The sequence below is a fragment of the Phocoena phocoena genome, chromosome 12, assembly GCF_963924675.1.
Source record: "Phocoena phocoena chromosome 12, mPhoPho1.1, whole genome shotgun sequence".
NCBI lineage: Eukaryota > Metazoa > Chordata > Mammalia > Artiodactyla > Phocoenidae > Phocoena > Phocoena phocoena.
The window spans coordinates 42,083,226-42,096,425 of record NC_089230.1 but is presented as its reverse complement, the minus strand read 5'-3'; the positions used below and the strand labels follow the sequence as shown (position 1 = coordinate 42,096,425).

The 13,200-nt window shown below is 42.3% G+C and overlaps 1 protein-coding gene across 1 annotated transcript in view; it reads left to right on the top strand.

The window, feature by feature from the left end:
• The window catches only part of SLC35F1 (solute carrier family 35 member F1), a 412,454-nt gene that overhangs the window by 365,687 nt on the left and 33,567 nt on the right, over positions 1–13,200 (top strand). The window contains exons 4-6 of the mRNA XM_065888978.1: positions 1,420–1,579; positions 7,912–8,068; positions 11,799–11,851. Of these exons, the coding sequence (XP_065745050.1) occupies positions 1,420–1,579; positions 7,912–8,068; positions 11,799–11,851 (370 nt within the window). The remainder of the gene's footprint in view (positions 1–1,419; positions 1,580–7,911; positions 8,069–11,798; positions 11,852–13,200) is intronic.

Genomic DNA, 13,200 nt, shown 5'->3' with positions numbered 1-13,200 from the left:
AGACCCGAGGCAGGAAGGAAGGGCTTGCTCCAGGTAGGAGATGATGCCAGTTCGGTCTAGGTGGCGGAAGTGGCGTGAGTAGATTTAAGAAGTGTTTAGAAGGTGAACTGGCAGGATTTAGTGACCCATAGGATATAGACAGTAAGAGTGAAGGAGTGTTAGGGATCACTGCCCTGCATCTGGCTACTGGCTGGTAGGGCCACCTGTTTAGCATTCTAGCAGAGGAGCTGTACTGTGCAGTGGGACCAGATCACCAGTTTCTCATTTGGTACATAGAGTCTGGAGTCCTGGGGGCCACCCATGTGTCTAGTGGAGACCCTGCCTCACATGGAGTAACCACAAGTCACTGCATCTTACCGAGGTGTGGTAGAGACAACCAGTTCTGTGGAGTCCAGAGCGTGTGTTTGGAAGCAGGGTATAGACTGGCATTGAGGTCCTCGTAATTTACAAAATGCTTCCACATGTGGTATCTTCGAGCTTCACAGTGATCTTTAGAGAAAGTCAGTAGGAATTATTATCTTCATTATACTAACAGGAAATTGAGGCTTCCTGAGTTTGTGGGTTGCCCAAGGTCACACTGCTCTAAGTAAGGGTCTAGTACTCACATTCAGATCTCCTGGCTCCTCACACAAGGTCTTCCCATTTCATTATGTTGTCTAGCTGCATGACCGGGACAAACTTTCCACCATCTCTTGGGGCTTCCATTTCAGGTGGAATCTCACTATTTGCACAAAATATATAGGAAATGAAGTCAAAGATTTTTTAAATACTCTGTTCATTCTTTTCTCTCCCTCCTTTTTACCTTTTTTTATACAGTATTTTTAAAGTATTTATAAACTTTTGAGATTAATATTTGCATTTACATTTAGAGCAGTTTTTTTCCTATAAAGAGTGAAATTTCAAAGAGAGATTAAGGTAACTTTTATTGGTAGGGGGGAGAAAGTTCTGGGAGAAATTAAGTGCAACTTTTGCCTAGATTCTAATAATTTATAAACTATTAGAAGACCTCTGCCCCCTCACCTCCCATTCCCAGATCTACTCCCAGAGTGCTGGGACCATCTAAAATGGTTCCGTCTATTCTCCCCACATCTGAGTGTCCCTGTGGAGTCGGCCAGGGTGCTGAGGAAGGTGGATGCCAAGCTGCCCTGACACCACAGGGGCAGGAGAATCTTCACCACCAGCCTGTCTTATTGATTCGCCTTCTCTCCTTTTCTTCACAGCTGGGGGGTGTTTAAGTAAAGTTCATGTGCATTTGTTTCAGAGTCGTTTTAATTGCATCAATTCTGGGTCGACCCAAAAACACAGATCCAGGGGAAATGCCCTTTCTACAGAGCAAACTTATTTTTCTGACAGTTTCCATTATATGGAAAGTTTCCCTCTGAACTCCCTATTGTTGCTTCCCTCCTTCCCTCCCTGTAGCTCCTGGACTGTTTTGTGATCCCGGTTGTGATTTTGCTCTCCTGGTTCTTCCTGCTGATCCGGTACAAGGCTGTGCATTTCCTCGGCATCATCGTCTGCATCCTGGGAATGGGATGCATGGCGGGCGCAGATGTGCTTGTGGGAAGGCATCAGGGAGCAGGTGAGTCTCCGTGTTCACCGGGTTACTTGACTCTGTGGGTGAGACCAAGGCAAGACGTGGAATGTTCATGGTTCATGGTGGAAACAAGGAACCTGGGCTTCCTACTGTCTGTGTCTTAACTCGTGTTTGTTCCCCTACACCTAGGACAGTGGCACATAGGAGGTGTTCATACATATTTCTTTAGTGAACAAAGGAAGCAAAATACAGCTTTCATGCCCATTCTACAGGAACTCAGAAACATTCAGATGGTGTTTAAAGCTGAAAGTCAGGACCCACTTGGAGGATGTGTTGGGGGTCAAAGCTGCCTGATCCAGACCAGCTGGTTAGAGACGGTGTCAGTGGGTCAGGCCACTCCCGAGCCACAGGGACCTTCCCCACACCCCACCCGCCAACGCCTTCTCTCCCGCGTCAGAGAAAGACTGAGCTTTCAGACTACTGGGTGAAGGTAGATATACAGGCTTAAGAATGGATATTTAAACTTTGGAGCCTGGATTAGGAATTCTCGATACTTTTATGAGGGAGAGCTAAGTGCAGTCTCCTCATGCATGTTTTTTGTTGGTGTATTTGTGGGGAAGTTTTAGGCAACAGTCACAGGTCATTATCTTGTAGACCTACAAGGCTTCAAGGTTTACTCATTAAATTGCTATCAATCTTCCGAAGAGCCCTAATCCAGAATGCTTTCCAGAGGACCACATTTAAAGCATTGTAATTCTTTAAAATGCACCAAAAATCCTTGAGTTACAGAGGTTTCGGGGCAAGAAAAAAATGACGTTCTTTGTTAACATCAGGAATAGTATAGAAAGTACCTACTCTCCTGTAGTTTTGGAATTGCCTTTTCTTCTAGGGAATTAGAGATAAAAAGTTAAAATTGGGGCATTTCTCTTTGAGACTAGGTCATAAGAAATACCTGAAATGAAAGTTATTTATATTTTTAAGTTGCACCACAGAACTTTATGACTGAAAGGGACCTTGTTCGGCTCCTTTGTATTTGACACACAAAAACTCCAAGACACAGGGAAGCCAAGTGAGCTGCCCAAGGTCACAGAGCTGAGACTAGAACCCAAGTCTCCTGACCTCCTGGGCAGGCTTCCTTTCCTCTCCCACATTGCTGGGAGCTGAAGATACAACACAGCAAAAGAGAGACAGCCTCTGTCCTCTCCATATGCTGCCTACACAACGTAATCAGTCCCCAACACAACAGATGGACTAAAAATACCTATGCCAGCTTTTCCCAAATTCTGTTCTACGAAATAGTGGTTGCATGTGATATTGATATATATTACATGAAAAGGCTAGTTTTTGCTCTATACCCATCATGATCCCAATATAGATCATCTCTTTGGACCAATCAGACAATATTTTTGTCTGATACAACATGCCCAGTTGTTATAAAGTCATAATTTAATTACACTTTCTCAGCTTTGCTTGAACTGTGTAAATACAGCAACATGTACCCTTATTTATGAAAATTTTGCTTTGCTGAGCTCTAGCCATTCACCCTGGCCATCATTTTGTATCCATAGTCAAGGAAGACAATTGTCATTATAAATCTAAATATTTACACCCAAAATGTTAAACAAATTTGAATTGATTTCACTAGGTTGTATTCACTAATCCTGTAAAAAATGTTTTCTTGATTTCAATTGAAACGTTAGGAAAGGGGTACTAGTACTATTTAAGAAAAAGAAAATAAGTCCATTTGGGAGTCTTTCAAAAGTGGTCATTTTTAAAAAGAGTGCAGGGCAGCTGAAACATGCTGGAGTGGTGTTTTATCTGTCCGTGTGAATCTGTTTAAGGCCCACAGCATCTTTCCTGTTGTAACATATGAAGTACCAGTGTTAACAGAATTAAGTCTTATCACTGTTGAGTACCTTCCGTGCTCACCTGATGGTGCCTAACTACATGGCATAATGTCCTGACAGCAGCCCAAATTTAGGATCCAAGGGCTCATTTTACAAAATAATGATTGGGCATGCTTTACAGCTACAAAAATATTAAATTAGGCAGCAATTTAAGCTATCTTATAAAATGTCCTGAAAAAAGAAAATAACACTGATTTTGAGGACAATATAATCTTTGTGTGCATCCCTATCAAAAATGTTCCATTTGTTACCACTCTTACCGTAGAGCTGGTTCAATTGCATTAATTCGCCAGGGACGGAACTTTTCTAAAATCCTTCAGGCACTCACCAGAACTTTAAGCAGGCATTCAGCCCGATTTAAATCGTCATCACTGTATCAGGAAAAGATGACCGACCTAGTCCCTTTTATATTGCTTAGTCCACGGTTCTCCTTAGCTTAGGATTTTGAAAATTCTGTCCTCAAGCACTTTTGATATCAGCCGTGGAGACTCTGCCTTGGAGCCTGTGGAATGGTCTACAAAGTGGGACAGACACAAAAACACTTACATTCCAATTCTATGCTTGTCTCAGGAACAACGGGTCATCCACTATAGGTGCTCCCATGCCTTTGAGCTCAGCTGAAAGGAGCTGTCTTTTTCCAAGTGAAAATCGGTGGGACTAATATGTGTATTCCCTCTTTGCCACCTTCCTCCAGCATTATAAGTCTCCTCTGAGAGACCAGCTCTGCATTTATTGATGCATGGGGGAAAGGCGTGCAATAAAGTGGCTCCTGAGAATATGATAGAGGTTGGAGGGTGTAAAAATGACTTAATAAGGCCAAAGAGATTTCTCCATGACATTTCTACTCTCCTTGGAAAACTTATAGATATAAAAGGGGAGGTAAGAAAATAATAAGATTAAGATAAAACTCAATTAAAATAGATCCTTATCATAAAATGTATTTCTTGCTCTTCAAAGTATCTTCTTTCTACCATAATACATTTATTGCATCTTATAGTTCACTTATCAAAGATGTTAGATAACCATAATGACATTTTCTTTACTACCAGACATAATTTTATATTTATTTCAAAAGAGAGAAAACATCTTCAAAGAATTAGATAATTAAACATAATTTTTTAAAGTGACAATTTTATTGGTGCCAGGCACGTTCCTGTATATCATCTCATTTAATCCTCCTAATTATGCAAAGAAAGTATTTTCTCATCGTTACAGCTGAAGAAATCAAGGCTCAGGGAAGATAAGAAACATGTGCAAGTACACACCAGTACCAAATGGTGTGGCCTAGATGTGAAATCTTTCTGCTACACCACTTAATACTTATTCTTCCATAATTGTGACTCATGTAAGAAAGGTACCATTGTTCAGTTGCAGTAAATTAGGATGAATGACTGTCCCAGATAGGCCAGAATGGAAGGGTTTCCCCAGAAGTGGGACTTTCTGTGCTAAACCCAAGAGAGTCCCAGGAAAACAAAGCAGTTGGTCGTATTTAAAACTCAAAAATATTCAGTGAGTTGGGTTCATTTTCATAAATTGCATTAGCAGTCTTTCAACACTCTAGAATACTATAATTCACCATTTATTCTTGAAATAGTGGTAAGTAATGATTTGAAATAATATTCCCTCTTCTCCTCCCACAACCACACAGACAGAAGTATCCCTCCAAACATGGTGTTTCTAGTACTTCATCAAAAATCTAATAAGGAAAACCAATTCTTGCAAAGCAGTCAGGACTGGGTTGTTTAGAACTAAGAAGCAATCCAAAATGAGAAATGGCCAACCCAAACAGACAGGTGGTGATTCAAAGGGAACGATTGATTCACTCTTTTTTAACCACCATTTCCTGAACACTTAATAAGTGCCAGATGCTATGTTAAGCATTTTACATTATTTTGCATTTTTAAATCTTATTGACACTATTTTACGGTATCCTCGCCATAACCTCATTTTAAATTAAGAAAACACAAGTCAGAAAGACTCTATAGCTTGCCCAATGTTTAACAACTAATAAGTGACAGAGATGTGATTAGAACCCACATCTACCTGAATTGAAAGATGTCACCATTCAAAATCTTTACCATGACATGTATTAAGACCTGTTCCATTGGCTCAACTCATTTAAACACTTATTGAGAACTTATAATGTGCCAGGATCTGTGCTAGGGACCGCAGAGAATATAAAGCGAAGTAAGTCACAGTAGGCCCTTCAACCCTACTGTATAAGAAAACAGGAAGGGGAAGACAGGCAAGTTAACAAATAATAGACGTGGAGCAAAGTGCAGTGGGGGCCATACGCAGTGACAATGGTGTGAAATTCAGAGGAGAGAAAGAAGGCACTGGGTTGAATGAACTTCTTATAACTTCAGATGTGTACATTTGCCCCAAATTTGCAAATCATTATCACTCACTGTGGTTTCAATCATATGTAAATGACACACTTGCTAGATATAATTTTCCCCGTGAACTTTCAGAGAAATTGACTCTACCATGTCGGATATCTATAGCATTAATAGGGCACGAAACATAGAGTAATATGTTGTAATTTCCAGTCAACTAGATACGAATTGTAGGTACAAAATATTATATCAAACACTGCATTATACAGTATGGTTGGATAAAATCATGTCCTAGTTAATTTAACTATATTTAATCATCTAAGATTTCATGCATGCTATATGTATAGGTACCCACTTTCAAATGATTTAAAACTGATAAATACACTTATTAGTAAAATTTTAATAAGTAATATTTAATCACTTTGTTACCGATAACTTAGGAAATACTTCTAAACTTGCAGTTACACAAAATTGTATCGTTATTAACAATAATTATCACTGCATTGGTGAAAATTCAAAGTACTCGGGAGTAGATTCCATATAGTCAAAGGCTTAACAGAATAGACCATAATGATATAAATGTGGAGTTTGAAAAATATTGTTGAGACTATTCATTGAAACAGTGTGGCCTCTTTTTAGGACTTTTAAAAGATGGACTGATGTTTCCCTAAGTTCTATTAAAATAGTTTATTATATTTAACTTTCCTGAATCCATTCATATGAAATTAATTTCATGTAACCAAGAATTCTATCGAGCAGCACTTCCACACTTCACTAATACAACAATAATTGATATTCATAATAATGACCCCATGTCATCACAAGATTCTGAAATGGGTCCTTATTGAAAAGTGACTGAATCATGTTCATTATAATTTTATAGTCTTAGTAATGGATACTTTTTACTTTATGGGTTATTCCACAAATGAACTCCTTAAAATTAGAAGCTCTGTCATGATTTTCTAGCTGACACATAAAAAAAGATTCATCAGGTTGCTCTGTAACAGCAACCTTCATTTCCCTGGAAGACACACCCAGGGACACAGCCATGAGGTCTGGTTCCTTATCAGAGCCTCCTCATGTTCTTGGGCCACCCACTCCCCATGAGCCCCGGGAGGGTTCCCAGACCTCGCAGTTCCAGACTCTCAGCTCCATTCCCTTGAACTCCAGCAAGCTCTCCTGCCTTTCAGGGTATCTTTTCTCTCTCTGATTCTTACCAGCAGTGGGAAGCTGTCTTAGAAAAAGTGACACTAATTAGAGTAAATGTGTCTCCAGGGGCGACCACAAAGACGTGAGTGAAGAGGTCTCTCCCCAAGCCCAGCCCAGATTCTTTTACGTGAAACCTCTTCCTAGAGAATGTGCAGTGCTCCCAACTGTACAGTGAACATCTGGCTCTGCAGTTTTAGGTTGTTCCAGCTAATCTGGAAATCCAAGGCTACTCTAAGGTGGGTCTCTCCCTTAGAATCACGCTGGAGAGAGAGCCCTCCCAATCCCGCCTTCTTCTGCCCCAGAGCTGCATGTCTGCTGAGCTCCCATGAGCCAACTACACAGGACACAGCTGGAGGCTTCTTGGGTACAAGCCCACCGTGAGGCCACTGGCTGCTGATTCCCACTGTCCTTCCCTAGCTTCACACTTCCTGGAGTGGAAAGAGTTGGCCTAAGTATAGGAAATAGCTAGGTACAGAATTTATGAGATTGGACAGAAACCAAAATTGAATTTAGAACAAATAGATATTTTTATGAAAGAAGAAAAATACTAATGTGATAATGAATTACATATATTTTCACCCTTATGTTACTTACTTTAGGGGAGTTGAAATTTTCAACCCATAATCCCTTTTGCTCAGACAGAAGACATGGTGCTTTATGGAGAGGGTACAGTCTAGAAGAAACTGGTCCCTTTCTTAGCTAGGGAAGACTTCTTGTTGCGGACATAGGCAAACTTTTTATATCACAGCATAACTGAAGCACACACAAATGGACTTTACTAAATCTCAGTTGGCAAAATACAGAAGAACGTCTATAAAAATGTCAGAAAAGAATAGGCATAGGAAGCTGATTTTGCCGATGCCAAATTCTTCTTAGGAAAATTTTAATAAAGCTTCCTCTTTTTTTTTTTTTTTTTGGTTCCTAGGGGAAAATAAGCTGGTAGGGGACCTTCTGGTCTTAGGGGGAGCCACGCTCTACGGTATCTCTAACGTCTGGGAAGAATACATCATCCGAACCCTGAGCCGAGTGGAATTCCTGGGAATGATTGGACTCTTCGGGGCATTTTTCAGTGGAATTCAGTTGTGAGTAAAAATTAGAAATTCAGTCAGTCGATACTCTTAGAGCTTATTCTTACAATTTTTTTTTCATTTGGGGTATGGCTGTTTGCTTTATTTTACAAAACTCAAAGGTAGAAACCTGTCACCAACCTCCCACATGAAATCTGAAAAACTCAATATCTTTATTAGTAAATTTCTTCCAAACTAAATGAATTTTTTTTTAATCACACTAAATTTATTACAGTATTTTTGAAGATACCTACACACAGGCCTCGATCTTGTTAAACGGACAGCATGTTTCACGTTACTTTGGGATGAGAAAATACTGAAAGTTTCTGGGGATGCAGTTGCATCTGGGCTCCTAACACAATTACAAAGGCGCTTCTTTCCAAGGGAAGGTTCCCTAAGCCGATTTCTTTTCATGTGGAAAAAAAAGACCCAAGGCTCAAGCACCATGATCGTTACCACGTGTGACCCAGATCCCAACTGCTGATTTAAAAACCCCAAGGCTCAAGCACCACGATCGTTACCACGTGTGACCCAGATCCCAATGCTGATTTAAAAGCCCCAAGGCTCAAGCACCACGATTGTTACCACGTGTGACCCAGATCCCAATGCTGATTTAAAAACCCCAAGGCTCAAGCACCATGATCGTTACCACGTGTGACCCAGATCCCAATGCTGATTTAAAAACCCCAAGGCATCACCTGCTTGTGCTGATATTGAGAATACATAGAAATAAACCAAATAAATTTAGGAGGTCAACCTAACTCTGGCTTCCAAAAGTAACAAAGCCAAAGTAGAAGACAGCTAAAAGTGGAACGTCTTGCAAACTGCATCATTATTTCTTTGTACTTTTTCCAAGTCCCAAGATAAAATAACTCATTAACCTTCCCCCAGCTCCGAAGACCACTTCTCTTGCCTATCACTAGAGCCTAATGGCTCTTAAGTTCTTTTGGGGTCAGAACTAGAACCCGGGAGAAACCAAAGAAAAAAGGCATATCCAGCACGCCACTACGACCCACATGTGCTCAATTTCAGCATATACACACCAGACCTCCGAAGGGAGAGCCAAGTGATAAATAATAAAAATGCTCTGACGCGCTTCAATCATGGGAAACTTAAGGTTGAGACCCAGCCCCCACGCTTAGAACACCTGAAATTTATTTTCTTGGCGCAAAAGCTAACTAAAATCCAAGCCCGGGTATCTAACCACGTGGAGAGGGTGTCGGTTCTGAGGTTCTCTTTACCGCTGAGGGTCCGTGCAAACCGGAGGAAAATGCGGGATGAGATTCTGTGACCCAGGGAGGTCAACCGGCGGAGTGGAGGACAACTTGAGGCCGAGTGGTTTCTGAGGTTATGACCAAGTGGGATGGGAAGGGCACGCAGGGTTGACTGGCGAGCAAAGGCAGGGCTCCAGGTGTGCACTCACCCGGGGCTGCGAGGGGCGCGTGGGGTCTCCGCCGCCCTTTGGCTCTGGTCCTGACGACCCGGGCGGGGGCTGCCTCGCCGTGCTGAGGAGCCGGCACCGCAGGCAGCAGCCAACGAGCCCCAAGGCCCGCCACGCCTCCTCTGGCGGCGCGCGGAACCGCCCCAGCATGACCTTCGCGGTCCCCTCCCCGGGGCCCCAAACCCCGAGGCCGCGAGGCAAGAGAGACCAAAGTTTGCTACTCGGAAGCCGCATTATCCCCAAACTAAATGAATTTTTAATGGATGTATTTAATGGACTTTGAAGATAATTTACAAGAATACATGAGAAGTACATTGATTCTCCCAAACCAGACAAGGAGGTTTTACTTAGAGAAACAGACAAGCTAAGTGTAAATGCCATGATTTGATGCGCTTCCAAAAAGGGGCATTCTGTTTACTACTGACAACCAGTAAACTAGTCTTACTAGTAACCACCACTAGAAAACTCATAGTTTAAATTTTCCTTTTATAAATTTTTTTCTTTTATTGCCCATGGATTTGCACAAGTGAACCATATTTCAAATTCATCTCTTAGGGAATTCCCTGGCATCCCAGTGGTTAGGACTCAGCACTTTCACTGCCATGGCTCGGGTTCAATCCCTGGTAGGAGAACTAAGATCCCACAAGCAGTGCGCATGGCCAAAAAAAAAAAACCAAACAAAAACGAAAAACAAAAAACAAATTCATCTCTTAGAAATTTAGTGTTTCCATTTTCCTTAAATGAGTGAAGATATAACACAGGCATTCACTAAGCATCAAAAAGTCAGAAACAACAATTTTGCAATAATTCTGGCATTGGAACATATAAGTCATCACTGACTAGGCCTCAGAAGTTGTTGCAAGAATAAATGTCAAACAAAGCATAATTTTCCATCAATAAAGGCCGTGGATTCTAGTTTCACATAAGAGATAAAGAAGGATAGTATAACCTCCAGACTAATTTCAACAAATCCCTCTCTGCAAAGCAAGTGATTCTGATTTCACCAAATCACTTTCTACAAAGTAAGTTCTTTGTACTGGGGCAGTGTCTGAAATTATTTATGGAAGCTATTTTGGTATCACTTTAAACTGGTTTTGCAAATAGGCTGTTTCCAAGAATCCTCCAAACTTCGGTGTCCTGAGATGCAGGTGAAAAACTCCATAGCAAACAAGGCAAGGACATGGGAAGACTTTCTAAGAAAGATTTATTTTTGGTTCATTTTGAAAGCATGCTGGCATTTTAAAGTTCCTAAATTTGGTGCGTCAGCTTGTAAGAGGAAAAGAAATAGCCTAGTTCAACTGTTCCTAACCAACATTTTGTAGATGGATGGCTCATTTTAAGGATTATTATTCTTGGATCCAAAAAAATATCTTCAGAGATCTAGCGCTCATCTGCTTCAGCCATAGGCCATTAGAGCTGACAGAGCCCTTCAGAAACACAGCTGCCAAAATAGTGGAAGTGGCATATGAGTGTTTGGCCAACGGGATACATTGAGGGCACACTGAAACCAGAGGGACACCGGTGGAGCCGTGCGCCTCCCCTCCTGGCCCTCTTCCAGAACAGTGGTTCTCAGAGTGTAGTTCTCTGACCAACAGCACTGGCACCGCATGAAAACTTGTCAGAAACACACATCCATGAGCCCCACCCAGATCTACTGAATCAGACTTTCAAGGGATGGGGCCCAGGAAACTGTTTTTTGGGTTGTTTTTTTTTTTTGCGGTACGCGGGCCTCTCACCGCTGTGGCCTCTCCCGTTGCGGAGCACAGGCTCCGGACGCGCAGGCTCAGTGGCCACGGCTCACGGGCCCAGCCGCTCCGCGGCATGTGGGATCTTCCCGGACCGGGTCACGAACCCGCGTCCCCTGCATCGGCAGGCGGACTCTCAACCACTGCGCCACCTGGGAAGTCCAGGAAACTGTTTTAACGTGCTCTCCAGGTGGCGGTTTTATACATTTAAGTTTGAGAACCACTGCCCTGAGGAGTGCTCAATCAGAAAACTGATTAAACCTGCAACCTCGCCATATACTTTTGAGAAAGCATCTAAACAAGAAGAAGCAGAGGCTAGAGGCAGGCTGGGTGAGAAGGACTGCGGAGGGTCTGTGCTCCACCATGCCCACTGGCTCACTCACCAAACAAGATCCTGCAGGGATAAACCTTGGGCTGGGCTGCCTAATGAGACTTGCCTCTGTGTGATCCAGAGAAATTTTTGAAATTCAATTGATTGCTTCATGATTTGTATAAATCTGGTAAGTGAAAAAAGGAGTAGGACGCGTTGCTTATCAGGTGTGCTTTCTTTCAATCGCAGAGCTATAATGGAGCACAAGGAGCTGTTGAAGGTGCCCTGGGATTGGCAAATAGGTAAGGGCTTTGCTCACCTAAGATGCTGTTTTTAGTAAACCTGAGAAATAACGTATGGAGAGTGACGTTGGTGGCGGTGAGGCACAAACAAGGGAAGGACTTAGACTGCAAGGGACAAAAGAAAAGGAAACCCCCTTGTCACTTTAGGGATTCGTACACACTAGAAGAGACTGAACTGTATGATTCATAATGTTTCTTAATTAAGCCTCTGCCCATTATCATCACCAAGATGCCATTAGGGTAGACACAGAAAAGTATGTTACTAGGTTAAAGACCAACTGGAAAGAAAAAATGCCCCGAGGCAGTGGTGGGACACAAATGACAGCAATTTGCTCCAGCTGAGAAACACCGAACTGACGTGATCATTAAAAAGTGGCACTTTAGTAAAGGAAAAAAACTGAACTTAACAAAAAGGCACAAAAGAAAACAAGGTAATGGGCATTCTGAACCCATAAAAACCTTTTCAGAAGGGAGCAGTTTGTACAAAAGACATGGTTAATTGATCTGGACTTGGTGGAAAATACCAGACAGACTTTGAGCTACTTAATAGCCAGGGCATCTAGATGCCACCTGTTTCTAAAGTCCCTTTTCTCTAAAAAAAAATTTAGGACAAGGATTTAAGATCCCAGGTGATGCTCTAATAATGATCACTCAGCCAGCCCTAGATGGGACTGACCTACCCTCAGCCCTGAAATCCCCTCAGTGTCTACACCAAGACGCCTGGGTTCCAGCAGCGAGCACAGAGCTTGGCTTATGGCTATGCTTGGGAAGTGTGTGCCCGGGTGAAAATACAGGTGATTCCCCACTCTGAAGCTGGCCGTTTGAGCCATCTCCAGCTTATATGAGCTTTCATGGAACTGACAGCTTCAGTCAAATTCTGCTTCTCCGAACAAGGACAGCAGTGACATAAAGCTCCCTGCACCACTTTACCTACCCTTGACCCTGAAGCATCCAGGGTTGACTTGCTGCTGACAGAATTGCCCCTGAAGGCACACCAGGTGCTACAGAATTATGCACAGCTGCCCCTGGGGTTATCTCTAGTGACTTCAAGGGCTCCCCAGCCCTTGTGTCTGTCACAGAGTCCTGCCGTTTAATTTCTCCCGAGTTGATACAATTAAATGAAAAGCAATAGAAAGAAGGGATTGTAGGGAGGAGAGGAAGGCGGCTGGGAAAGGAAGCCAGCTGCAGGTTACAGCTGCATTGGCCTTTGTGATTCTCAGAGCCAGGATGTTACCTGTGCTTGTAACGCTTCACATGCAGTGGTCCATGAGTATAAATTAATTTTATATTAATAGTAGTAGCACTAATAAAAAATAATTTGTCCTCTAATTATGTGGATGTCACATGCA